Raw genomic sequence first — 27,836 nt, forward strand, 5'->3', positions numbered from 1 at the left:
TTTCTCACATAGCCTTTTTGGGGCAGAAATTGTGAGTGTGTGGTGGTCACCCTGTGCCCTACCATGGGAGGCCCTTGGCTTGGGGGCAGCTCAGTGCCAGGCTCCCTTGGTGGCTCCAGCAATCCCTGGGCAGCTCTGTTTTGCAGGGAAGAGCTTGAGTTTCATGGCTGGGACCAAATAAAGACTCCCCGGGCTAGGCCAGGTGTGATGAAATGGGTCAACCTTCTCATGCCTTTGCTTAGGTTGACAATGATAGTTATGGAGAAGCTCCATGGCGTTTTCCAGAGGATGCTCTGCCAGATAGCGGGGAGGTGGCAGTTGCAGCCGGGGTGATTTGTTGCCCAGCCCGTGGTGTTTAGGGCAGGCTGCGTATGGGGGGAAAATGAGCTCATGAACTTGCAATGGTTTATTTTCTTTCTTTTCCATATCGGTGCCTTTTGCCTCCTCTCCCCCAGACGACAGCTGCCAGGACCAGGCAGGAACCAACTGCGCTTTGGCCATCAAAGTCAACCTGTGCAGCCACTGGTACTACAGCAAAGCCTGCTGCCGCTCCTGCCGCGCGCCCCACTCCTAGTGCCCGGCAGCACCCAGCACCCGTGGCACGCGCCGGGCCGGCACCCCTGGGCTGCGCCTCCCTTAGCAAGGGCTCTGTATACCATTTAGTAAGCGCTACACATCCCACAGACTGGTGTTAAGGATGCTTTTGGGTTGGTTTTTGTGTTTTGTTTTGTTTTGTTTTCTCCACCGATGCAGAACTACTATCCTTGTCCCTCTCCTGTGTAGAGGAACGGTGCCGGCACGGCTCGGTTGCAAAGCCGTTACCGCTGTACATTGGTAGCCCTCATTATCAGAGCTGTACATAAAGTCGTGTATATTTGATTCCCCCGAACAGCAGACACACGCACGTGTTTCACAAGGTCTTGTCCTTTGGTTTCTTTCCTCTGTGCAAGTTTGGGGTTGACGATGGGAAGGCGTGAACTCTGTGAAGTGCAAGTTTCCCTTCGCAAAGGGGGTTAGTACCTCTCTCCTAATTTATCCCCGAGACCTGCGATCTCTCATTAGCTGCATTTAACGTGGTGGGAAGCTGGTTTTTGTTTGCTAAATGAACTCAAGCCCCAGCCCTTTTTTTGTAATATGTAGGTGTATACTTTTTCAGAGAATTTTATCTTATAATCAAATGTTAGTTCCATAGTCCTTACAATCCCCCCCGTAATGCTGACATATTGTATATAATATGGAAACATAACTGCACTTTATATCACAAAAAAGACGTGCTCTTTTTTAATATATTTGTTTACAGACAGTGAACTTTATCCATATAATCATTAATTTGTACTCATATGTATATTTTAATAAAGTTGTCATATTTATGGTGGTATCTTGTTTTATTCTCCAGTTTGTAGCGGGTGTTCGCCCCGTGTGCTGGGAACACTGGAGTCGGGGCTATGAACTTGCTGGTGCCTGGGGGGGAGCAGAGCAGCTCTAAGTCAGGGAATCGCGGCCGCTCGGACAGTGGTGCAAGGAAAAGTCCCAGCAGCGGGGGGGAGCTGGGGATTTTGGGATGGTTGCTCTGGGTTAGGGGCCCTTTTGGGCTTATGCGTGTGGCTTTAGGAACTGCAACCCTGAAGCTTCTCAGGAGTTTGCAAGGAAAGAGGTTTGATACGGTGCCAGCAAGAAAAGGGCCTTTCCATGCTCCCAAGGGCCGTTATTGCTCCATGTTTCTGCGGGCATGACTCCCCGAGGCCGGGCCAAAGACTCTTTAACGTTCCCTGTACTAGTTGTGTGCACCCCAATTACTGCTGCATTGCTCCCCTCAGCAGCAGGGAAACTCCTGCGCCGAGGTCAAAGCTTTGCAAACAGTGCCCTGTGTTTGAAGATGCAGGGACAAAAAGGTCAGCCTCAGAACGCATGTCAAAGTAGTTTATAGTTTATTTCTTCTTTTTTTTTTTCCTCCCCGCTTCCCCCCCCCCCACCCCGTGATTCCCAAAGTCCTGTACAACAGATCACCAGGTGAAGGTTAGTGTAGAGCCAACCGTTTGCTTAATTTCCAAGCTACACGGGAAGGAAAAATGAAAAAGAAAAAAAGGACGAAAGGAAGGCTGGCGAGAGAAGTACGGTCACGACAGACGCAAAGAAGAGGAGGGCTCGATGCGTGGAAACAAACCCCGGTGAGAACTGTACACAGGAGCGTGGCCGCAGCAGCTGCCGTCCCCCCCGGAGCAGAGGCATCGTGCTCCCAGGACGCGGCGCTGCAGGGACCGTGCCCAGGATAATAAACATGTACGAAACCACCCCCCCACCCCCACCCCAAACAGAAACCCCCAAGAAAGTCAAAGATACTCATTTGCAAAGACTGACTTGTACTTCAAAAGATTTCCTGTGGAATTAAAAGCCCTCGCAGTTAAAAGTAAAATATCCAGCTGGGCTGCAAACAGTGTTTGTGAGCCGATGGGGCTGAAGCAATGGCTTTTTCTTCCCATCGCATCTTTTAAAAAGGAAAGCTGACCCGGAGCACAGCACTGAGGCCATTAGAGTCTCTTTGCAGCCAGTCCATCCTCCGCTGCGGCTGAGCCAGCCGTCCCCAAGTCCAGCGCGATGCTTTTAACCTGAATAATGGACAATCCAGGAGAAAGACGGTGTTTTGTCAGACAAACTGTGAGTATTGCAAGGTTGGAGGGGAGGAATAGAGACAGCCGGGAGAAACCAGAGCATGAGAGTCCCCACATAGGCACCACTGCGATGAGTGATTCCTCCTCCCAGTGCACTGAATTAACAAAACAGCTCCTTTGCAGCATGTTTAGTGCAGAGGGACACGCTCCCCGGCCAGCTCCACGCCTGCTGCTCTGCCAGCGCAGTCCTGGACGGATCTAGGGCGGCCGGCAGAGCTGGGGCAGAGCCGGTGCCCCAGCCCCGGCCAGGCTGCCCGGCCGTGGGAAACGGCACGGTGAAAAATGCAAAAAAGGTGGCTTTGCCGAAATCTAAAGTGTTTTGACACATTCCTGGATAGGGAGAAAATGTCATGGCTTTTTTTTTTTTTTTTTTTTTAATTAAAAAAACCCAAATGCATGTTAAAATGTGCATGCAGGGGGTGGGCGGGCACGTACACGGTCATGCTCTTGCTCGCCCAGCTTGCAGAGCCCTCGATTAGAAATCGTGTATGGCATTATTTGGAGCGGGGCCACTCATTAGTCGGAGAGGGGCGGCTACAGGTATATTCCTCCATCCGAAACCATGCCGTGCGTTATTTCCATGGCCAGGTAATACAATGGGTTTGCAAACCCCCCCAGCCCATCTCCATCGGGGGCGGGGGCCGTGGGGCCGCTCCGGGGGCTCCAGTGGCAGGGACAGGCTGTGTACCCACCGACCATCCTAACCCTGAGGGGAATCGCGCCTGTCACCCGGGAATAAATGACCAACTTGAGGAGCGAGACAGTCTGGGAATAGGGCAGGGCTGTGCGCACAGAGACACACACACACACGCGCGTGCACAGCTGCAGTATGGAGCGGTGCGGGAGGGGGTGGCGGAAGGGTGGGCAGTAGCAGCCCTGCTTTGCTATGGGACCATGGAGTGCGTGCGTGTGTGTGCCTGTGCGCGTGTGCGCGCACTAGGGCCCGGAGCAGTCGGCTGCAGCGTGCCCCCACGACACGGCAGCAGATGCCCGCTGACTTGCAGCACGAGCCATTTTGCAGCCAACCCTGTGCCCCATTACCTGCTTGTCCTCACTCAGCGCTCCAGCCGAATGTTGAGGAGGAGGTGTTTACTCTGTATAAAAGGATGCACAATATCAAAATCCTCCTTATAAAAAAAAAAACCACAACGCAGTGCTAGAAAACCTTGCGTCCCAGCTGCAGCCGTCCTCCCCCTCGCTCCCCTTTTGGTTATTTTTTTGCTACCCCTTTATATTGCCATTTAGCACGTCTCTGCCTACAGAACGTAGAAATACATTCGATTTTTTTTTTCTTCTTTCTTTTTCAAAACGCTTCCACGAATTTCAAAAAGTTCTCCCCGCTGTTAAAAACCCCCATCGGTAGCGGCGAGGCGCGATGTGATGCTCCGGGCTGGGCGGGCAGCCAGCGCCTCACACGTCGGTGCTTATGCTGCGGCTGCGGGAGAAAGCTTCCCGCATGGCCGAGAGCCGGTTGGGGTTGAGCGCCTGCAGGTTGGCCACGCTCACCGGCAGGTCGAGATCTTCCTGGCTCACCGTCTTGTAGCTCACCCGGTCGCCCCCATTGTGCAGCTCCTCGGGGGGCTCCTGCAGGAAGAAGGTGGGGGGCTCGTACGGCGCGCAGCCGGGGCAGCCGGGCCGGCTCGGTGCCGGCTTCTTGCCGAAGGGTGACGAGGCGTAGAGGGACGGGCCGTTGGTCAGCACTACGTTGCGGTTGCAGTGGAGCGGCGGGATGTGGGAGTGCACAGCGAAGTCGGGCTCCTCCTCGTCCTCCTCGGACTCATCCTTCTTGCAGCAGTAGTACTGAAATGGGATGGCCCCACGGGGCCGGGGCTCAGCCGGCACCCCAAACTGCCCACCCTGTCATTGAGGGGCTGCTCCGTGCACGCCAGCCCTGGGGACTGGCAGGCAGGGGACGCCGGGCTGCCCGCAGCTCCCCTCCCCATCGCAGCACCCTTTCGGGCCGCGTCCCCCCCAGCCTTACCTGGAGCCTACAGTAGCAGAGGACGGCGATGATACAAAGTAGAATGACAGTCGCTAATATTCCACCTGTGATGACCACAGTCCCGGCTGTCATCCGCCCTCTTCTCCATTAACAGCCTGCAAAAGAGAGCACATGGGGTGACGGGGTGTGGTGGGGGTCGGGGTGAGGCTGGCGCTGGGCGATGCACTGGGCAGCAGGTCCCCAAACCCTCAGCTCACCCCTGTTTGCAGGGGGCTAGAAACCAGGAGGGCTCTGTGGGAGGTGGTGGGCAGGATCGGGCCAGATCCTGGCACTGGCTGCCTGTGAAAGCCATCAGGGAGTCCCTGTCCCCCCTAAATGCCACCTTGCAGGTGCAGAGGGATAAAGAAAGCTTCATGCGATGGGTGAGAGACTTAGTGAGCAGCAGCTCTGGGGTCACACTGGGCTGTTCTGCTTGCGGGAGGGGGGACCCAAGGGAAATAAAACCTTCTGCCCAGTGCCCGTGGCACTCAGGGCACCCTCCTGGCTCCTGCCCGGTGGCAGAGAGCTTCAGTGATGGGAGAAGGAGCTTTGCAGTAAGGATTTCTGAGCCGTACGCATTTTTCTCCGAGCCTATAATCCATTTTCCCCCGTGAAAACAATGTGGTATTTTAATTTGGAATAACTGGAGCTGCTAAGTGAGCTTTTAATGACTGCAGGGACAGGCGCTCTCCCCTCCCTGAGCAGTGAGCTGGGGTATGGGATGTGTCTGCCCGCCGCAGGAGGCACCGAGCTCCTCGCCTTCGCCACAGCCAAGCCACAGTATTGGGGAGGCTGCGGGGGCACCCCGGGACGATGCTTCTGACAGCCTCGGCCAAGCTGTTCATTCCCACCACAGCAAATGCTGCAGCTGGGACCAAGCGTGGGGGACATCACGGAGATGCCGTGGCTCAGCTTGGCCCCACGCTTGCGTTTTGGGGTACCAGCAGCACCCTTCTCTCCCTGGAGTTCCCCTTAGAGGAATCTGGGTGCTGAAACAGAACTGGTAGCGGTGGAAGGTCCCTGCTTCTTGCACCGCCGGGCTCACCCAGAAGGCGGATGCTGTGCATCAAGCGCAGTGCGCGAGCCCTGCAACGCCAGCACGGGTCTTGCTCTGAGCATCTCTGCTCCGAGAGCTCACAGGAAGGCTTGAACTTCCCTCCGTCCCGCACAGAATAAGACCAAACTCTTTGCCACAAAAAGGATGCTGGGGAGACACGTACCTGCCTGCACACACCTGCTAGCAGCTATGCAGACAGCGGCACTAACACCAGCATCACTCTGCAGCTAAGGCTCCAGCAGCCCTTTAATGCCGCAAGTGTCGGGCTGGGAACAGGAGAAGCAACATAAATTAAGCGAGAAATTGTACCCTGACCACCTACTCTACAAGCGCTTTAACAAAGCTGGCCTCCAGCTCACGCTATCAGGTTAAAACAAAACCCCAGTCACCCCAGCCCCAAATTACTTCAGCACCCGAGGAAAAGCAACCGTATCTGTCAGGGATTTAACCCGCTTCCAAAGAAAATAAATCTGTGGCATATTTTCAGGCGCTTAATGTCCTGCTAAAGTTGGGTAAGTGCTGAATGGATAAAGCAGTATCACATTTTATGTTGCTGCTGAGCAGCGCTGTAGGAGGGAAGGTAATTTATAGCGACATCTGAGCACCTTCTCGCACCGCGTGGCCACGGGGCAAGCGCCGGGCCAAATCCTGCCCTCATTCCTTGGGCAAAATACTCTGAGGAGGCTCGGGGGGGGGGGGAGGAACACAGTCAGGGGAAGGTTTTGCAAAAAATGCATTAGTGATTTAGAAACTTTGGTTCCTGTTTAAAGAGGGATGGAGGCGCTCGGCTGCAGACCTCGGGCTGCTCCGGGTGCTGTGGGTGCATGCACCGGCCTGGCAGAGCTGGCTGGAAATGCTCGTCCGTGGGTCCGTCGCTGCTCCCATTTGCAATCACTGTGCTGCCACGGAGCCCAGGGCAGGGGACCTGGCTCTGGGGTGGCCGGGCTCAGCCCTGCAGCTTCTCAGGGACAGGCGCTGCACCCATCAGAGACGACCAGCATCTTAGCAAGCTCCTTGCCAGCCCAAGATGAAAGGTGGCAGGCAGGGCTCGGGCAGGGAGGGCTCCATGGCTTCCTCGCCGGTTAATTAAACGGCCGCCTAACCTGGGGGGCAGCGAGGGTCGCACAGAGCCAATTTTCACAGTTTCTGTCCAGCCACAGCCAGCCAGACGTGGCATCGCAGCCACCACTCCATCCAGAGCAAGACCATTTGCATTTCGCTCTTTTTTTTCCTCCCATAACATACTTGTCTGATTAAAGCTGCGTACCTGGAACCATTAAACTCTCCAGTGTGCAAAGGGGGAGGAAAGCAGAGCATGTGGAGGCCCATAAGCAGAACAATTCCTGTCTAGACCTCCTTTATACATTTGTTCCTAATTTCACGCTCCACAGGCTCCCAGATTCATATATTTAGTAATAAATATCCTGGTAAAAGGAAGTGCTTTGCAGCTCCGCTGTGGTCTTGGAGAAAGTATGCAGGAGCCCTGGTATTAGGAACGCAGGCACCGAGAGACGTGGTCCCAGCAGACGGTCGCTTGGCTCCTTCCTCGCCCCTCGGTAACATTAGGACCCCTCGAGCTACCGAGGATGCCTGAACACCACCCCCCCCCCCCCCCCCCCCCCCCCCCCCCGCCCCTCTGCCCCATCCAAATCCAGCCCCCAGCACATCTTCCATCGCTGCCAGACAGCAGGGAAGGGGCTGCGGGGGGGATGTTAACTCCACACAGGCTGTTTGCCCCCAGCCCAGGAGCCCTTTGCTGTAGGAAAGCGGTCCCCAGCGCCCCGGGGGTGACAGGGGATGGTGCCTCTTGAGGTTACTGTGGGCAGACGGGAGCTTGGGTGCAACACTCCCCCCTTCCCCGGCACCCTGCTTTACTTTCCCAGCACGCAAAGGACAGGTCGTGCTGCAACAAACCGAAGACACATCGCTGCATGGTTGTTACAGGCTGCTCCTGGATGAGCTGTTTGGTTTTAGACAATCCTGTGCCGCTTGCCTGCTTTTGCCAGGACATCTATTGCTGCAGCTACAGCAGCACCAGCCCTGCAGTCCTGCGGCAGCTGGGAAGTCCCAGCGTGTGAGAAAAATGGTCTTTTCTAATCCTTGCAGCCTGGAGAAGACACAAGCAGAGGTCCCATCGGCTCCAGTCCCGGAGCGGTGGCTCCTTTCCTCGCTGACACCCCCTGCACATCCCTGCTGTGGCTGAGGACGAGGGCTTTGAGGTTGCGTTGCTCACTAGGAGCCAGGTCTGTGTCAGCCTCTGCTCCCCACCTCGCTTGGGCACTGCCACGAGGGACTGACGGACCTTCCCAACCAGCTGCAGCCCAACCCCGGGGCCTGGAGGGGGGGCGGGGGCAGCTTCCCATGAGCAACAGAGAACGGCACAGCACAGAATTGCACTTGACAATGCAGAAAGGGGAAGGGGGGGGGGGGGATGAGAAATCATCCCAAGTCCCACCCCCCCGCCAGCATCTTGAATGCGGCCCCTGGACCACCGAGGGTGCCCAGCGCAGGGAGAAGCTGCTCACAGCTGCGCTCCTGGGCCGGCTCTGCGGAGACGGGGCAGACCGGCTGTGCAGCCAGCGCCTCTCGGGAGCCTGCGTGGGAGGAAGGCTTCAGAGCAGCCGAGGGGGCTGAGCTCAGCCCATCTGAGGGCTCCAGCTAACACCCGGCTAGCCATGGCTCCGAAACACTGAGCTCCAGGTGCTGGAGCACTCCAGCCACGGCCAGCTCCTGTGGACTGACCGGACCCTGCCTGCCGAAGCTGTGGGAGAAGGAGACCTGGGGACTGCTAAGGAGACCGCTCCAAGGTTTCTTTAAGAGACCCTCAAGTGCGCAGTTAAGCCAGCTTCTAGGATTCGCAGGTGTTAAGAGCAATCTTCAGGCCAGACCTTGAAATGAATGGGGCTTCCGCCCATCCCATCCCATCCCATCCCATCCCATCCCATCCCATCCCTACGCCCATCCCCAGGGCAAGACAGTCACCCCAAAGCCCTTTGCACTAGCTGGAAGTGCTGTCACGCCAAGCACCAAAAAAAAGGGAGTCCTTGTCCCACTGAAACTGTGCCTGCACAAGGAGACCGTGTCTTACCTGCAAAGAGCTGTAGCCCACGGTTTGTCCTACTGTAGCACTGTCTTCATCCCACAGCAGCCCTGGGACCTACTTGCTCCGCAGCCAGAAGCAGCACAGCCCTCTTTAACGAGGAAGTTGGGAATTGCCCTTATTCACCTGACTCCAGAGGCTGGAGATTTAAACAAAGTAGCCAAACAAGGTACGAAACAACAACTGGCAGCACAGCCATGAGTGCTGGCAGGATTGCTCACGCCTGGTACCCCAGCACCGGAGCAGACAGGAGCTTGGACCCCCACTATAATAAACACACAGGAATAAACACACAGCCAGAAACACCCCACGCTCGAACGACACTCAGCTCAAACCTTCTGCATGAGACCTCTGGCCCTCGTCCTAGCTGTTCTGCCGATCACAACGGTGGTCTCACATGTGCAGAGGGGAGCGGGGATCAGCTCTGCCCTGCACTTCCAAATGGCCAAGATGGAAAAAGGAGAGAAAAAAGGAGAAAAACTCACCCCACCCTTCCCAGGGAGCGGAGGAGGCCAGCACTGTGTCCTGAAGTAACACCATCCTGCCTTGCCTTGGCTCTGCTCTGCACTAGCACATCCCTGGCCGTGCTGTGTGCTTGGCCGAGTTGTTTCTGCGCCGAGCCCTGCTGCCGTGCGTGGGTGTCCTCCCGCACCCGGGAAGGGCCTCCAAGGGGGGAGCGACCCTGCACACCATCACGGCCCCCCGGGCAGGGTCCCCATGCTGCTGGCACTGACCCTCCTCCGAGTATCGCGAGCGGTGGCTGGTGGTGGGTCAGCTAGTTTGCATCGCTCTGGGGAGAAGACCCAAGGGAGGGACCTCAACGGGGAGGACGTTCAGGTTGGGAAGATTAAGTCCTATGTGGAAACTGGGGGTTAAGCAGCTGTGTACTGCGGGGGGCCATGAGTCTAACCCCCTGTGGTGGAGGGTCATGAGCTCCGCAGGTCTTGTCCTGGGTGGGTAATGCAGCCATTTCCCAGCTCATCGATGCACAACGAACCCTGATGCCGACACTTCTGACCAAGCCCCACTTCAGAAGAAAGGAAAAAGGCTCAGCAAGAGGCCGGGGAAACAGGAGAGCACGCGAGTGATGCCGGCTCTCTGAGATGCCGCTTCCCCGAGCCGCTGGGTCTTGCTGCTGCTGCTGCTGCTTTCTGCCCTGGAGCTGGGTGCAGGCAGCATTCGGGGCCCAGGACCTTGGCCCAGAATAACAAGAAATCACACTATAATAAACTGGCCGGGAGACTGGATCTGGGCCCTTGATGCTGCAAAGCTTCAGGGTGAGCCTGGCTTACACTCCCCTGTTGTCACCCCGGTGCCACATAAGCGCCATGGCTCTGCCCAAGGGTAAACCCCGGAGAGCATCGGGGTGATGGAAAGCCCACTGCCCGGCCAGCAGCCACCAGCCTGGGAGGTGGGAAAGCAGCAAATAAGTTAGAAGCCAAAAACAGTTTGGTGGCAAATACAGCCTTATTTCTGCATTTCCCCCAGTTCCTGTAATCCTACCCAGTCAATGAATAAGAGCCGGGCTGCTAGGAACAGCCGGGCAGCGTGCCAGCAGAAGACTTTGCATTTACGGAGCCAGCGGAGAGGGCAGCTGCCAGAAACACAGGCGGAGAATGTGGCTTTCCATATGAAAAACACTTTAAGCAGAAGGCCTGCATCACTTTTGTTTGCTTTCTCTCTCTTCCTCCTGACAGCAGCACTCCTGGCCTGGGGGCTGATGCTCTGCATAAACAGCAGGGATTTAAACAGCCAGGCCTGACGCGGGTGGGCTGGGGAAGAGGCATGTGGGGGCTTGGTGCCTGCAGACCCATCGCTTCGGCTGGACCATCTGAGCGCTCCTCAACACAAGGACAAGACGAGACACGTCTCATCAATCAGTGCTTCCCCGTATCAGCACAAGTGCTTCCCGTGTGGGACCCCCCCACCTGTAACTCCAGGCCCCCCCATACTCCAAGTTTCTTCTGAACATTTTATGAGCAGAGGGTACTTAACTCCCTGCTGTCCCGTTTGGGGAATGCTACTCACAATTTCCCGGGCTGATCCACAGCAGGCAGGTCCTCCTGGGTGCTGGAGATGGCTCAGAGATCCCAGCAGCCCCATCCTCCCATCTGCACCTGCCAGGACTGCGCTCGCCCCCATCTCTGCGCGGACACCGGCCCTTTGCAGAGCGGCTCCTGCGCTCGGGAGGTGGTTTCCCTACCCTGAAAATGGGGGTTTGCACCACTGTTGATAGTCCCTGGAATAAGAGAGATTTTTTTGGAATTGGGTCTATGGCACATCGTAGGGGGCTCCACCGCCTGGGAGATGCAGCCAGGTCTGGGCCAGCACGCGCAGGCTGTAACACTGCCGTGGGCTTTTAAACGACAAATCAGAACAGGGAGCAGAACATTTCACACCCACCTGAAACTGCATGTCCCCTTCTGGTGGCCTTAGAGCAGTTACCTGGTTTGAAGCCAATTACAGAGGTCACCAATACCCTTACAGAGGTCACTCGTGGTTCAGCTAAGCCTGCAGTGACCCCTGCGGCTTCCCCCTCCCTCCCCACTAACGCACCCCTAGTCCTCCTGCCTGCTGGGACAGACCCCGATACTTCAGCTCCCACTGATGTCCAGACCAGAAACAACACATTTCAAAGGCAATCTATACACAGTGCCTGATAAATTATTCAGCAGATAGGACGTGGCTGGAATAGTGCTGAGCTCTGCAGAAGAGGATCCCGGCCACCTCCAGGCTCCGGCGCTGCACAGCACGGCTTGGGCAGGGCTGGGATGGCAGCTCAGGGCAGGCTGTGCTGGGGACCAGGGGCTCACGGGGTGCCTGGGAACGGCCGAGGGCAGGAGGACAACACCATGGCCATGGAAAGGTGACGAGAGCTGGGGTGCGAGAGAGCCCTCTCTGCCTGCAGGCACCGACTCGGTGCTCTCTCGTGCTGGTTTTAGTGCCCTGGCAGTGAGAATTAAACCTGGAGGTACATCAGGCTAATGCAAGATGAGCGTCGGGACGATACAGGGACGTATCCCCTGTATTTGCATCAATCATAACCCACGATAAACTCCTCCAGGGGACTGGAGGGGCCGGGGACCGTTCCTCTCCTCTCTGCCTATTCTCAGCTCAGCCCTTTACAGCCAGAAATGCTCCTCCAGCGCTCCTGGAGTAGTGCCGATGGCCAGGCTGAGACGGGGAACGGGGACAGTCAAATGTCACAGTGACCCGCCCCTTCTGTCTGCTCTTATTATCATCCGATACAATGATATATAATAATGATATTATATATCATTAAAAAACAGAATTTTATAATCCGAAGTGTTTTGTTAAATATTGCACAGCAGCCCAAAAACTCCTAGAAAAGCCACTGCTTTTCCGCTAAGTTGTATAAGCTTTTTCCATGTGCTGAGGACACACCGTATTCGTCACCCTGCAGGTGTCCCTGCTAGCGGTGGCACTGCCAGAGCAGCCAGGCTGTGCTCCTTGTGCGAGAGCAGCCCATCGGCAACGAAACCCAGCAAAGGAGGCCCAGGCTATTCGGGAGATAGATCATACAGCAACAGCCACTCCGAATTTCGGGTTTTCCTGAAGCTTAAAAAAAGCAGAAGTTCACGGGACAATGAGGGAACCCCTCCCACCAACTACCATTATTAGTTTTTAAAACAGAGATTGGCACTTAGTGAGCCATCTGAATTTTCAGCACACTTAAGCAGGTTGCCTTCAAAGCGCATCGATCTAGGGGACGCCTGCCCCAGCAGCGCACGAGAGGGAATATGTGCTCTGCAATAATGAGGCAATAATGTCATTTAATACAACCAAATCACGCCTAATGAAAAATAATATTTGCACAGCTCATCAAAGCGGCATTGAGGCTTACTAAGCAGAACTCCAGGCATGAATTTAAATGACTGCAGATGCTAAATGGAGTGCAGTGGTGCCACTGGGGAAGGATGGGGGAAAACGCTGAATCACCTGGACAGTGTGTGCGCTGCCCTCGGGAACGTCCCCTTCCAGTGCCCCTGGGGCCATCCCAAAGGTGCTGCTATCTCTGTCCCAAAGGGACGAGGGCAGGTGTCTGCGGACACTTCAGCATCGCCTGGGATAAAGCAGGGTATATTCACCCTGCTCTGCCCTTCTGGTCCTCTGTAGAACTGTACAGAGCACATCCCGAAAGCATGGACAGGGACGCTAGCGACATCGATAGGGATGCTGGTGACTCGGCGCTGCCCAGCAGCGCATCCCCGCACACCAGCCCTACGCTGGCATCAGTCCAGGAGAGGTAAACCCAAAAACCGGGCCCAAGGAAGGAACCGGTGCGGACGTGATAGACTCGCCTCCGGGTCTGACCCCGCGCACGGTGAGCTGCCGCAGCAGGGGCTCGCGGCCAGCCGGTCCCTGTCAGGATTTGAGACCTGCTGTGAAACCACACCAGAGGGTTTTACCCTCCCCAATCCCACCTTTCACTGCCCAAACAATCGCACTCTGCTTAAGTACCAGGAATTATTTCCATACATCAGCTGGAAAGCAGGCCGTAATCCCAAACACACATAAGCAGCCTAAACTCCTTAAAAAAGAAAAAAAGAAAGAAAGACAGGCTGTCTTTCCACCCTGCATCATTCAACCGCCTCTTGAATTATGGTTTAGTCAGCCTGAGATATTAGCATCAGAGAGAGCAGGTTTTGGTATTAGCAGCTTGAGATAAGCTACCGCAATCACTGCTAAGTGGGAAATAAGTCAGAGGGTGGGGAGCACCCACCCACCCTGGGGACTTCTAGCAGGGCAGTTTTGCAGGCTGGAAATGTCCCCTGGCCAACTGAAAGGCTTGTGTTAGCTTACTGAGAACTATCAATAAATCTTCTTCCTGATCAGCACTTTTTCCTGCAATTCACCGAGCAGACATTGCTCCCTCTCCATCACCGGCCCACGGGAGAGCGCACCTCAGCCCCCCAGCAAGGCACAGTCTGCGGCAGCACCGGCGGAAAGATCAAAAAGCCTTAATGGTCAGAAAACGCTGCTGAAATGATGCGCCAAAGGTGAAAAAAAAGGGAATTTGTCCTTCCCAAAGAGCAAGTCTTTCCAGAATTGCTCCGTTCACCTGGATTTTGACAGTTCTTCAGGCTGAAAACCAGCTGCTGCTGCCCCGAGAGCCCGATGCAGCCAGGGGAGCCCCATGGGACCCGGTGCCTTACACCAATAGCTCACACCAGCTTTTCCACTGTCACATCTCCCGGCAAATGCCTCGAGAGCAGGGTTTTTTGGCTCAGACGGGACTGCTGGGGCATGCGGATGGGAAGAGACTCACACAGAGTTGCCGGCTGAGCTCTCAGCAGATTACAACCCTGGCTGGGAGCTGGAGCTGCCTCCTGGCCCCAGGGGCACCGGCACCGCAGCTGGGATGGGTCCGGCACTCCCATCCACGACCGTCCGGAGGACAAGGCTCTTACGGGCCAGGGACACTGCGCAGAGGGAGACCGAGGTCTTGGTACCCTCTGATGGCCATGCAAAGCAACAGGAGCAGCAGTTCTCATGGTGGCCCTCCCAACAGTGGCTGCTTTAGCTCCAGGGATTCGTTGGCTCTGGCCGTGCAGTGGTGTCCGCACGGAGCCTCATTCTTATGGAAAGGCATTGCAGCAACTGGCCTGGGGGAGATGGACTGAGTCAGCCCTGCTGGGATTCAGCCCTGTGCTATTAGAAACGCTACATGCTTCAAAGCTCGTGTTTGCACCTTTTAGCTTTTGCCTTAGGCAACCACAAAGCCACGCAGACCCCTGCGCGGCACCGAGAAGAGCAGCAGCCGACGCAGCCAGCGGCCAGCCCCAGCTGCACATTCAGCCTTTGTGCAACATCTGAGCTAAAGCCCTGGCCCCGGCTTCTCCCTGGCTCTGGCAAATGAAGCAGTACCGTGCCCAAGAGGGAAAGCATCGCTATGCCAATACCCATTTCACAGACAGGGAAACTGAGCCCTGGGCTGGTTAAGGCTCTGCTTTTGAAGCTAGGTTGCCTGAAAGCTATCAAATATCAGCCCATTTCCAGACTAAGGTGGCTTCCCCCAGGTCAGGCACTGGGTAAGCAGCGAGCTGGGCTCAGCTCCACTCTCCTTCCACCCCCTGCGCCGGTGGTTGGGAAGGATGAGTCCCCACACCTGACCCGGTGGCCCCTGCAGATGTCCTGAGACACAGATGAGCCATCGATCCTGAGACGCAGATGAGCCATCGATCAGCGGCTGGGGAAGGAAGGACACGTACAGTGTAGATTTCCAGTAAGCAGTAAATCCAACAGCTTTGCATTTCCAAGAGGTATGAACACAGCTCCGCGGGACGGGAAGATCCTTGGCAGATTAAAGTCTTTGTGAGCTGCACAACTCGCTCTCATTTGCTCAGAATTCACCCACCCCAACAGGCTGGGGTGGAGGCAGCAGGGAGAACCATTTCCTTGGTGCTCATTAAATGCAGTAACCTGAGAGCTGCAGGGACCACCCTCCATTCAGCTGCAGTAATGGGCAGGAGGGGGACCAGCACCCCTCTGTCCTTGCCTCTCCCCCCCCCCCCCCGGGCTGTGGGTGGGTAGCTGACAGCCGGTGACATCTCTGGCAGCCCCACGCTGTCCCCCCAGCACCCCGCTGTCACACGCCGCTTCCTGAGCTTCCCTGGGCTCCGGCTCTCCATGCAACCCACTTCTTCCTCATCAGTCCCCGCTCCACTGCCCTCGTGACACAGACTCCCTGCAGCGTGACCTGGGTCTGTGCTTCCAGCTCCTGCTGCTGCGTGACACCGGGTGACTCCTCGGGGTGCTGGCTGCGACCACCCAGCATCTCCCAGAGACAAGCCCTCGGGGCTGCCTGAACAACCGCTCAGGCACCAGCAGCCCCACCTGGGATCTCCAAAGAGATATATGTTGCTGCCTTAAAAAAAAAAAAAAAATCACAGAAAAGGGTAGGGAGTTTCCATAGCTACAGCTTTACATTGCTCTGGCAAAGGCTCAGGTTCAGCCTGTGTAACAAGAAGCAAGCAGAGTGTTTTTCCCACTCCAGCCCAGCAAGGTAGCATGGTGCATGAATAAAGAAGTGAAGAGGAGAGAGAGAACTCACTGATTCTGGAGATAACGCTTAAATGTTAAGGACTGGCATGTGAGGCTGCCTCTAGCACTGCGCTCCCTGCCCTGCCTGACCCATCGCTTGTGTGGGGCACGAGTTGCATTTGCAGGTGGGGAGGGAAGGAGCCCTCACAGCCCCCCTCTCGTCGGCACGGTGAGTGAGACACGCACCTTCATGCCACTTGACGTGGTCAGAGGCCAAAACCTGCTTCATCTAAATTACTGTCTGCATGGTGCTACCAGGGCTGGACTTCCAGAGAGACGGGGTGCAAGCAGTGAATCTGCAGAGATTTAGTGCTGCTGCCAATGCAGAGTCAATGTCCACAGGACGTGGGGACATGGGGCTTGCCTTGCTTCATATCCGTGCCTTGAACAACGTAACGTCATTCACTTCAGGCTGGTGCCCGCATCGCGGCTCGTGCGGAAGGACACGCACATTTGCAAACCACTCTGATGATGAACAAGAGGGTGATGGGCTTCCTCATTGCTTGTGACCAGGAGTTTTCCTACAGGCAGTAAAATCTCCTTATGTTATCCTTTTTAATAAGGATTTATCATTGCTGCATCAGGGGAATTAATACAGACCTGTCTGAGAGGGTAATTTTCAGATTCTTGGCAGCTTAGGCTGAACCAGCTCCAGTAAATTTTCCTTTTTTCCTCACCTTAATTCTGTTACAGCTTTTCCTGGGAGATGAGAGAGGGAAAGATTTAACTCAGAGGAAAAAAAAAAAAACCACAACAACAAAATCATAAGCAAAAAAGCGGAAAAGATAAAGTAATTCATACAGCTCAGCTGACAACTGTCATGAGGCGAATAAAGAAACAGAGAAAACCTTCACACAAATTGCTCTACTCAAAACCATGTGGGCTTAACAGAGCTGCTGGGATCAAATGTTTGCAATATCGACTGTTCCCAGGGACAGCATCTTTCAGAAATCAAAACACGTGATGGATCTTTTTGCCTAGCGTCAGCATTAGGACAACACAACCCCTGCCTTTGAAATGACTCCTTGATGCTAGAGAGGCCCTTGAGAGCGATGCGGTGCTTTGTGCTCCCCCCGCATGCTCGCTCTCCCATCTTCTCGCCATCGCCAGGAGCCAAAGCAATGCTACCGCCGGCACCGAACGGCACGGGAAACTGAGGCAGGCAAGGCTGGCGGGGCAGGGCGCTCCCACCACTTCTGCTGGTGTTTGATGCCTGCACGCATCAGGCTCTGCACTCCCCAGCTCCTCGTGTTTGCAGCAGATCAGTGCCGGCATCTTCCCGAGCAGGCTGCAGTTTCTGCCTTCCTCACTTAAATGATGCCTGACTTGTGGCACCTCAAAGGACTAGAAAACGCCAAGTAGCTTCTCTTTGAAAGCCAAGCCTTAGACCAGCACTCTGAATCACCCCTGAGTGTGTGAGCCCTTCCTTGGCCTTGCTGACAGGCGGACAGGCCAGGGCACCACCAGCAGCTGTACTTGCTGTGGGATGGGCTGTGCTTCCCGCAGCCCCGGGGCGGGGGGTCAGGTCGTGTAATCCCCTAGGGATGCGCATGCAGAAATGCTTCCATCCATCCTGGAAAGCAGGAGGAGACTCACACCTCAGCGCTGCCCCACTCCACCTCCCGACTCCCAGCTGAATTTCACCTTTCTTCACTTGCACGGCGAGCGAGCTCACTTCACTTGACCGTGTTTGCTTGAACTCGTTGGGAAGTAGGTATGTTATGCTGTTAAATACTACTTTCTGCCCCAGAGCTAACCTTGCAGTTGTGATGAACTGGGAACCCATAACCAAAGTAGCAAAACCTTTCACTGAACCTACGCTGATGTCTGAGCTATGTAGACATCACCCTGGCCACGCCGACGCTGCAGTACCACGACGAGCACTTCATTAACGCCTCAATGGTAAACCATACAGAAACCTGCTTAACAGATAAGTTTAAGGCTTACAAACCCCAGACCTGCAAATGTGAGCATCTTCACTGCCCTGTGCCTGGTTCGCAGACCACACAGCTCATCGAAACGCAGGCGCCCGACTCGCGATGGAGCTCTGCCTGCAGGAGATGCCCCTCGCAAGGTTAAACAGACCACAGGTCTCCTCTGGGAACCGGGAATACATTCACTGCTGTCTCAAACCACAGGCCTGTTTTAATAAAACACCCTGCAACCTGGCTGCCGCTGCTCCTGGGCTTGACAGCGGAGAGACCGGGCAGCGCGTGGGAGCCCAGGAATTTCTGCTGTGATCACAGGATGCTTCAGTTCCGCTTCTGGTTGGTTTAATTAGGATATCATGAAATTGCACAAGATTGTGATATTCGGGTTACGTGGCAATGTTAGCATTCGTATCAAACAATGCACTTTTTCTTTTCAGGTTCCTGCAAACGTTCACATCTGTATTGAATTTTGGAAATCTTCTCTTCTTGAGCAAAACCCAAGCTCTGGCTACAGCAACAGCGTGCCAGTGTTACGCATTTCTGAGGCTGGGCAACTCTAATCCTCTGTAGTCAACAGTACTGCCATAGCCCAGCAATATTCGTGCTTTATATTTACTATCAATCAAGTCAGACAGTATTTTAAAGACCAATTCTTTGTCTGCCAATCCTAACATTCAACAATATAACATAATATTTACAAAGGTATCCAGAAAGCAAGTAAGATCAGCGCTTGGTTTCTCAGAAACCAGTATCACAGTCTTGTGTTTTCTATAACCTATGTTGTTTGATTTAAAAATACAACAAAAACAAAGATGTGATGCCAGAAACACAAGGGAAAATATGTGCAACCAAGAAAACCCCACTTTCTGTGGGCTGAATCTGCTCCCACGAGCTACCGTGAGAATCAGGAATAACTCTTGAGAAGACAGTAACGCTAAACTGTTGCAAATCAGAAAAAGCAAGCTGGGACTGTCTAATATTAATTGCATACATATTATGCTTGTCTTTATCTCAGGGGGCTATGCCTGCCCATGGGATGTCACATCCAGCGCTGGCCAGAGGGGGTACCAAGCAGGCCTCCATTGCAAAGAGCAGCCAAGATCATTCCCGCTCACGAACCCGGATTGAAGCAGCCGTGAAGACGCGGCAGCCCCCGGGGTGAAATCCCGGCTGCAGCTCAGCCCGCTCCGCTCCTCTGCTCTGCGACGCCCTGCACGGCAGGCACCTCCGGCACTCCTTACAGCCCAGAATTAGGCACAGGGGGTTTGTGTCCCCGAGGTGCCGAATGCCCTGAGAGCTTCTGCCCAAGCCAGAGCGAGCTCAGCAGTGCCAGCGCCCGGCGCTGCAGACCAGAGCTGCCCTTCTCTGGGTACACCTTCGGCTCCGGCGCAATCGCTGAGAAAAATGGCTTTGGGGGCAGCTGGATCGGAGGGGTCACCTGGAGGGGTTTGAGAAACACCTTTCAAGCGCTTTAATGCGTTTGGGTGGGGAAGGGGGGGCTGGCCCCGCTCTCTGCCAGGGGCACGCTCTCGGGAGAGCTGTGGCCACGGGCAGCGGCCAAACCACGCGGCTTTTTGCCTGTCCCTGTTTGCACAAGGAAAGGAGTCGCAAAGGAAACCCATGGGACAGACATAAGTTTGAATTATTCCCCCAGCCCCTCCTCTGTGTAATATAACAATAAACCCACAAAATTCTCCTAACAGCAAACCCAAATCAACACTTATTATCCTTCCCCTCCCAACTCCGCTCCCACTCTTGCAGCACGGCTATTTTTCCCCAGATCCCACTACTAATCTTTCCAGGGCTTAGCTACCCAGCAGGCGACACCAATCAAACCAAGACACCTCCTTTTCCTTCCACATGAGAGCCTTATAAATGGCATCCCTGTAAAGCCCTGCTCGCACTGGCTTGTAGAGGGAGACAGGCAGAGATCCCCAACAGCAAGGCCGTGCATTTCCTAGGCCACCCTCCCGCAGCCGGGGCACTGCAGCACTTGCTCAAAACTGAGCCTCTGGCAGCCTCCATACTGTATTTTCTGCCCAGGGGGGAGTTTAGCTTGGATTGCCACAAAAGGCATCATGCCTTGCCACGTAACTCATGCATAGTGTGTTAACTAAAGAGTGACAACGTGCACACTATTGTTCTGAGGATGCAAGGGTGGGAAACCAGGAGGAAGAACGAGCATCACTGCCTGCAGGGGCAACGCAGGCAGACACCCGTTAGGGAGAGCCTCCCTGCACCGCGCAAGCTGTAATCTAGCGATGAAGGCAGGCAACAAAAAAGAAGAGAGTTAATGGTTTGCCAAAGCTCAGGCAGGAAGACCCACGACGGGTCTTAAAACAAATCCACACTGAGAGCAAAGGGAATCCAGATGTAAACCGCATGGCAAAGCCCAAGCAACATCCTCTGCTTAAATGGGGAGGCAAACGCGGGCTTCAGAACAGGAGCTCTGTACAGGGATTGCACTGTCCCTGCCCCTCACCCCAGAAAATACTGTATTATTTCCTAGGGAAAAAACCCAAACAACCCAGAGGGGCGAAGGTGGAATATTGGGAATAAAAATGAGCAAAGCTATTTGCAGGTAAGTTATTTTTCTCACGGGAAACGGTGCCTGTAAGTGGACGCTTTAGCAGACCTGCGATTTGCACGCTGTAATGCAGCCGCTTTGGGGACTCGTCTGGCACTTGCCTGTGAACTCCCTCTGTCTCCAGGCACGCTCCTGCATCATCGCAGCAAATACCCACTTCGATGGAGCCCGTATATCATCTTCTACAACAAAGTCCAAGACATCTCTCTGCTGTGATCAGTGCTGGTTTACAAGTCTTTGAATCTCGAGACATTTTGATCTGCTTTAGTTGAAGTGACCCGAACTGGGGAGAGGTCAGGGGAGACGACGACTTCTGAATCCGTCACAAGGCTGCGGTGGTCCCCAGGGGGTTTCAAAGCAGCCACATCACCCAGCAATCGGGGTATTTATCTTCCCCCAGGCAGCCAGTTTCCTTTCATCAATGCTGATGTGTTTTCCCCTTTAACCTCAAACAGTCAAAAACTCTCAGTGAGTAAAGAGACAGTCTGGCTTTGACTGATGCCAGCTCTGCAGGTCCGAGCGGAACGGGCAGTGCTACAAGAGGCCACTTTTGTCCATTATGGTCCAGCCTAGATTTTCAGGCAGCTGAGGAACAAGGGACCGCTCTGCACAGGAAAAAATGAAACCACAAAGGACTTTTCCTTCCAGTTTGCTAAGAGTCCCCTCCAGCAGAAAGGAAGGAAATCCCAGCTGTGTGGCACGCCCGCTGCTTGCAATTCCCCCAATATAATGAGCTTATGAGCTTCTGTGGCTCAGACCCTTTGATGAACTTGTACCTAGAGAAAAGCCAGAGCGTGGCCTCAAAGCCATGCCTAAAGCTGACAGTGCGGAGGGCTTCATCCCCCGCCTAGTGAGAAGATCATCTCCTTTATCCCCTGTCCAAGAGAGGCCAACCAGTGCAGCCTTAGAAGAGCCTAAGCTGGAGTTCAGTGGCAATTTAAAAAAAACCCTACAAGCTTTTTCACCAAAGCCTGTTTTTCAGGCTGGCAGCTTCCGATGGTTAGCTCACCACCTAAGTTTTTGTAATTGATCTGTCAGTGACTGACCCGCGGGAGGGCAGGGCTGGAGCACCAGCAGCTGAACAGAAGGGAGAAGGCAGATAGGGAGCGGCAGGCTGGGTTGTGTGGGCTCTGAACAGCTCTGAACAGCTCTCTGCCGGCACCCGCTGCCAGGGCTCCTCTGCAGCGCTGACACAGCCTCACGGCAGCACCAGATGAGGAAGAGGAGGGCTGGAGCCAGCGCCCGGGATGGGATGGTCCCGCTGCGGGCAGAGCGCTCCCGTTGGCTCCAGGACTCCGTGGGCACCCCCTGATCTCGCCCCCCCACCTCCCCTCAGAGAAAATCAGTGGCAAAACCGAAAGAAAGATGTGGGAGACCGTGACGTGATTTCCTCCCCATCACGGCTCTCCGGGGGGCATGAAATTAATGATGAGAATCAATTCTGTTTGCCCTGGGGCCAAGGTAAGAAGCCAGGAGTGATTTCTGCCAGGAGAGCGTGCAGATGTAAGGCCGGTGTGAGTGACAGCAAAGCCACATCTCTTCCCTTCTGCCACATGGGAGCAGCATCCTTGTCACCTAGGCGAGGGAAGGGGATGATGGCTGGCACTTTGCTTCTGCCAAAAATTCACTCGCCCTTCTTTTTCTTTCGTTTTCTTTTCTTTATAAGGAGGCTATTAACTGAACAAGGACATGATGAATAAAGATGTGGGCTGCAGAGTGTCTCCTACAGCGGTCTCGCTGAGCCTTCCAAGCGCTGGCAGACCTTGCCAGCCCCCCTCTCCCTGCAGAGCCTCCCACCCTCATCTCAGGTGCTCAGAAGTGGTTGCTTTACCCACTGCTAAAGACATTTATTTTCCTTTCAAAGCCCCGGGGAGGACTCTTTCTCTCCTCCTCCCTGCTGATGTGAACACTGCTGCCCTGTTATGCGGATCTGAGACTTTTTTTTACTGTTGAACCGGTGGTGGTCTCCCCTGCATCCCCCGTCTGTGCCCCCCAGCCTGCTCTTCCCACAGCCCGACGCACGTTTCCCGGGCTTGATTCGACCAGCACTGAAGTAAAGAGAAAAACTCCTCATGTTTTCAGGTTGGATCAGGTCCCTGGCCTGGCGGGGATGGGCTGAGACTTGCTTTTGGGTTTCTGGTAACTTGCCTCTAAAATGTCCTTCAGAAAAAGGCAATTATCACAGTGCCATTAAGGCTTTCCCCATTGCACGGCCAGATAACTCACTAGGAGTCTTTTGAAATAACCTTTAAACAATAGATCCTGTCTTGTTTACTGTATGTTTCTGAACAACAGTAATGCATCCAGATGTCACCCGTGTCTACTGTAGGCCTAACTATTTCTGGAAACACACCAAGGGCAAATTGCTTGGATAATGTCAGATATTGTTGCAGAGAGAATGTGACAAGTTTCCATCTCTTTGATAAAAGCAGTGGAGCAGAGAGATGTTTCCCAGGGCGGCAGAGCTGCATGCACCTTCTACTCAGCTCCGCACAGGAGCTGCATCCTTCCCTGTAGCTCATGGGCAGGTACAAGCGGCACGTGCTTTCCAGCTGGGGAGAAAACTAGCGTTGCGGTCAAGCAAAGCTTGGCAAGCTCACAAACTGCCAGGCTGGGTGGTGTGTCGCTACGGGTGGCTTTTGTCCTGGAGGTTAAGAGATGGGGAGAGAAGCATTGGAGACAGCGAGGAGGGGCTGAGCTGCCCCCGTGGCCAGGCAAACTTGGGGAAGACGTCTCGGCCCGTCTTGTGCCATTACTCTGAATGAAGCTGAACACCAGCTCTGACCCATCACAGGTGCTTGTTTCAACAAGCAAGATAAAACTCTGTCTCAAGTGAGAAAGTAAACAAAACTCCCCCAGCCCCTGCCTCATCTCTTGTCTCCGCTCCGTGGCCTGCCAAGAGGAGCACCAGCGCACGCCGAGGGAGACGCCAGCATCTCCCGACAGTGTCCCAGGCTGCAGCTTACACTGCTGCGCCCCCGACTCCAGTGAGAAATCTGTACTCCCGGCCATGTAGGATGGGGCAAAATCACCAGTGTTGAGATTTCGGCCTCAATCAGCTCCGCTCCCGTCCCCACTCCGTGCTGCCTCTGACACAGGCACCTTGAGAACCGCACAGTCCATGGGAGCCAGGTCCTCCCTCTGGTGCCCTGAACTGCTATTAACGGGTCATGGCTGTTATTAAGCTTTCCAGGGAGAAATGGGTCCAAGGATGTTTCAAAATGTTATTATGACTTTTAATTTTGTTCCCCAACCTCTCCAGCTGACCTCTGCCCAGGGCTGTTCTCGCAGGCATCGCAGGGCTCACAGGTTCCTGAGGTCCCAGCCTTGTCCGGGTTGGCCTCAGCTGTGATCTGAATGGGGCTGGAAGGTCTGAAGAGGGTCAGAGTCCATCACCCAACATATTTGTCATCCCTCTGCCAATCTGTGGTGCTTTTCTCAGGCAAAAGGTGAACAAATCCTGCCTACTGTAATAAATTAGATCATGAGGAGAGAAGGAGATAACAGACAACGGCACGGGAAGAAGTGTAAATTAGAATGGGAACAAGTTGCAAGTTCAACCCCAACACCTGCCACCTCTCCTCTGTCCCTTCCGTGCTCTTCTTCAATGTTACGAGCTGCATCACAAGCCGTGGCTGCCGGAGCCCTGGAGCAACAAGCACCTCTTCACTAGCCATGTCCTTATCCATATCCATGACAACACGACAGCCAGGTACCAGAACACGACGAGTGAGAAGTTACCAAGTGATCCCCATTTCTTACACCGGCACTAATACAGCTAGGCACTGCGCAGCCAAATGAAAAGATCCGAGTTACGTAAATACCTTACTGCTCGGCCAGCTGCAAAACCCCTCACTGACCCACGTGCTGGCCACCGAGGACATATCCTGACATGCCCAGGGGTCAGTGGCACAGACTTCTTCAGCCTGCGAGGATGCAGCTAAGCTCTCTGGGCTGCACATAAATGCCCGAGGGCATTAAGTACCTTTACCTCTTTGCATCTGGCCCCCAGCACACCTTTTAAAGGATCCTAAGGGGGGTGCTCAGGTGTGGCTGTAGGGTCAGCAGGTGTTCTTCAGCTTTAGACATGGGAATACCTTTAGAAAGACTTGGGTCAATATGCCACTGACAGCGAGCGGGCCCTCTGTCACTTGGCCACTTCTGAACATGTTCTCCTTAGATTGCAAAGCCCGTGAGGCCAAACCTTCAGGCTTGACCCTCGTGTCATCTACGTGAGGGCTTGGGGACTGCTGCAGTTGCAATGGAAAAGGATCAGGAGGAGACGTGACAGCTAGACCGATCTACCAAGCTTTGCTGGAAAGCAGAGAGAAACACGGTAGAGGTACAGCCAGTAACCACGGCGCTGGTAACGTTCTGCAACTCTTTTGTGCTCAGGTAGGCACAGGTATTTAAGAACTGTGTGTATTTGTAATCTGTGGTCACTGACAAGAAAACAGAAAGGCACAAATGCTGTTTCCTTCCTCTCCCCTCACATCCCCACATCTTTCATAAGTGAGAACCAATGTACTGAGGGGTGATAAATCATCAGTCGCTTTACAGGGGGTTTTGTTGAAGTTCTTTATATCTACTGAGCACCAGCACCATTCCTTAAGAAGTCCTGTCATCGTTCTGCACAGAAATCCTGACACGCAGGGGAAGGAGGTTACATTTCTAATTACAGCTGCACGGTCTTTAAGGTGTTTGAAATCTCTTTTCACCAACTGACAGCTGTAATGCATCTTTCTGCTCATTTCAGACAAGATGAAAACCAACCACAAAAGGCTGCAAACAACCTTCCGTTATTCACACGCCATCACAACGGGGCAAGAGCCTAAATACAGGTGTGCAGATAGCTCAGGCACTTAGTTCACGCACAATTTATGTAAACTGTTTTCCCTTAACAGCATTATAATTTACATGCTTACTCAGTGAAGACAAGATAAAATGACTAGAACCCCCATCATTCTGGGTACTTTTGCTCAAATGAGGTCACCCAGGAGCACTCTCTGCACTCTAAACATTGGGATATCCGCCAGGTTTCCTAAAATGACAGGCATCCATCACGAAAGCCTGAAGCGCATGATTTTACCATCTAGGTTTTATGCTGATTTCACTGCTCTTTTTAGGCTAGAAGACAATCTGTTGAACCTCAAAGTGCAGTCTTCTCTTACCTTTAATTTATTCTGTCAGAAAACTGTCTACCTTAATGAGTATGAGCACACCCCCACTACCTTCCAAGTTTGGTGATCTGTTATGTCAAATATAAATAATCCTGTCTGAAACCAGTCGATATGGGGAAATGAAAAGCCATCTTCCCTCGGGGGATTTCTCTCTCCCTCCCACAGCCCCCCCCGAGCCTGCAGACTACCTTTAACGTATTGAACAACATCCGTGTGCTTCTGAGAGCGCATACCTAGACGGCTGCTGTATTAACCAAATAGTGACAAAAACAACCCACAGATAACTGTGCTATCACCTTCCCTGTAGTCAACTCTGGATTCCCCTCCATCACCATTGCTGTGTTGCGTGTGAGCTAGCGGGCTGGTTTGCTGCCTAACCTGGGGCTGGGGTGGTCTCTACAAATTCATCTGGATGGAGTGGGGGGTTCCTACGTCCTTCGGGGCCAGGACACGAGATAGGAACAAACCTTTGTCCTAGACACATGGTTCCAGGTGAGATGCCCAGACAGGCTACCGAGAGAGGCCAGTTTCAGCCCCACGCTGAGCGTGCAAAGGAGGATGAGCTGCCCCCAGGGCAGAGAAGGACACGACCCGCAAACCCAGGCAAGGCACGGGATGGGGGCAGCTTTCCCACCCCATCCCTAAGAGATGCTTTCATGACCTCCGTCACAGGCATGGCTTTGAAACTGAAGATGCTGTAGGACCAGGGAAAACCAAGCCTGGAGCACCCCAGTATTTTTCATCCTGGTCTAAGGCAGTGGGACTTGACCAGTCCCCCTGAGACAGGCTATCGGGGAGCAGATGTTGTGCAGTTCTCCACGTCCCTATTCGCTCTGCCTCCCCCCTCCAAATCCCTTCCCAGCCCCAACTCTCGCAGCCGGGGCTATCCTCTGCCTGCTTTCCTCCTTGCGGGCATTCCCCCAGGACGCGGGGGTTAGCTGCCGGTTCCCCCGGAGCAGCAATCCCACCGCTGCTGAAAGGCAGTTTAGGATGCACCGGGAGGAGGGCGGGGTGGGGGGGAGAGAAGTGAACAGAGGAAAAGCACCGCAAAAGACCCCAACGTTGCGAAGGACGGGGCACGGCCGGGGAGAAGGAGCCCGGGCGAAGCCGGGGGAGGTCCGTCTGCGAGCGGCGGAGCCTCCGCGCCGGTGCCCTCTCCCCGCTCCGCCGCCCTGCCCTCCCCGCTTACCTGCAAACGGGGGAATTGTGCTGGATCTCTCAGGTGAGGACCGCGTCTCCCGAAGTCTCCAGCTCGGAGAGCATCAATGCAAAAATAAACAATTTAAAATAATAGCAATAATTTAAAAAAAAAAATAATAAAAATTAAAATTAAAAAAGAAGAAGAAAAAGACGGACGCCAGCTCACGGTGCGGAGCAGGCGAGCCGGCAGCAGACACCCTCTCGGCACATGGCCGGGCCCGGCAGCAGCGGCTCTGCGGGGGAGCGCTCCCTCCCCGCCCCGCGCCCCAGCGCCGCCGGTGCCGCCAATGACGGCGGCGCGGAGCGGAGCGGCGCCCCCCCCCCCCCCGAGCCCCGCACCGGGGCCGCACGGGCAGCGGCGCGTGCTGCCGGCCCCCGCCCGCACCCCCCCCACCCCCCCCACACCCCCCCGGGCCGCGGCGGAGCGGGAGGCGGCCGCCGGATCGCGTGGTCGTCGTCGTCGTCGTCCCCCCCCCGCGGCGCTCCCCGGGATGCGGGCATGTCCCGGCGGTCGGGGCCGGGCCTCGGCGCCCGCGCCGGGGGGAGAGAGGGGCCGACCCCCCCCCCCCGGAGCCGGGTCTCCCCCCCACGGAGCCGGGTGGACACCGCAGTTTGGCCGAGGGAGCCTTCATCCCCGGTGCTGGCGCAGGGAAAGCATCCCCCCCCCCCCCCCCCCCCCGGCCCCGCAGGGAGAAAGGAGAGAAAACGAAGGCAAACCCCGCAGCGTCCCCCGTTTAGCCCCAGAAGGGTCCCGGGGCATTTTACACGTGAGGTGACTTTGTCCCGTGCACCGTTTATCAGGAGCTGCGCTGAGGTTCTGGTTTCGGTGACAGCCGCCCCTGGGGAGGGGGAGCGTGTCCCTTCTTCCCAAATCCGTGCCCGTTCCAGCACAACCTCAGCTACTTTAGAAGTCCTCGTCCACAGCTTGCTCGGAAGACACCAACGCTGTACAGGGGCGCGTTTGGCACTAGCAGTGGTGATTCACAAGGCTTCGTTAGTGTCAGGGTGGCTGAAAAAAGCAGGGTTTGGTAATAGAACTTGGGACAAAACCTGGCGATTCAAGCTG

The 27,836-nt window shown here is 54.8% G+C and overlaps 2 protein-coding genes across 7 annotated transcripts in view; one reads left to right on the top strand and one right to left on the bottom strand.

Moving 5' to 3' along the window:
* Nucleotides 1–1,371, top strand: part of ADAMTSL2 (ADAMTS like 2) — a 28,211-nt gene extending 26,840 nt beyond the window's left edge. For all 5 annotated transcript variants that reach the window (XM_076355375.1, XM_076355380.1, XM_076355377.1 and 2 more), the window contains one exon: nt 456–1,371. In XM_076355375.1, the coding sequence (XP_076211490.1) occupies nt 456–574 (119 nt within the window). In that variant the 3' untranslated portion in view covers nt 575–1,371. The remainder of the gene's footprint in view (nt 1–455) is intronic.
* A 959-nt stretch (nt 1,372–2,330) lies between these two features.
* Nucleotides 2,331–27,000, bottom strand: FAM163B (family with sequence similarity 163 member B). 2 transcript variants are annotated; one of them, XM_076355403.1, is made up of 4 exons: nt 26,760–27,000; nt 5,871–5,973; nt 4,651–4,766; nt 2,331–4,469 (listed from the first exon to the last, which is right to left on the bottom strand). In XM_076355403.1, the coding sequence occupies exons 3-4, from the start codon at nt 4,741–4,743 to the stop codon at nt 4,080–4,082; spliced, it is 483 nt and encodes a 160-aa protein (XP_076211518.1). In that variant the 5' UTR covers nt 4,744–4,766; nt 5,871–5,973; nt 26,760–27,000; the 3' UTR covers nt 2,331–4,079. The 2 variants fall into 2 exon arrangements, with proteins under 2 accessions (XP_076211518.1, XP_076211516.1); XM_076355401.1 differs by lacking the exon at nt 5,871–5,973.
* Between the last annotated feature and the right edge of the window lie 836 nt (nt 27,001–27,836).

Source organism: Aptenodytes patagonicus, chromosome 18 (genome assembly GCF_965638725.1).
Source record: "Aptenodytes patagonicus chromosome 18, bAptPat1.pri.cur, whole genome shotgun sequence".
In the NCBI taxonomy this organism is placed as follows: Eukaryota; Metazoa; Chordata; class Aves; order Sphenisciformes; family Spheniscidae; genus Aptenodytes; species Aptenodytes patagonicus.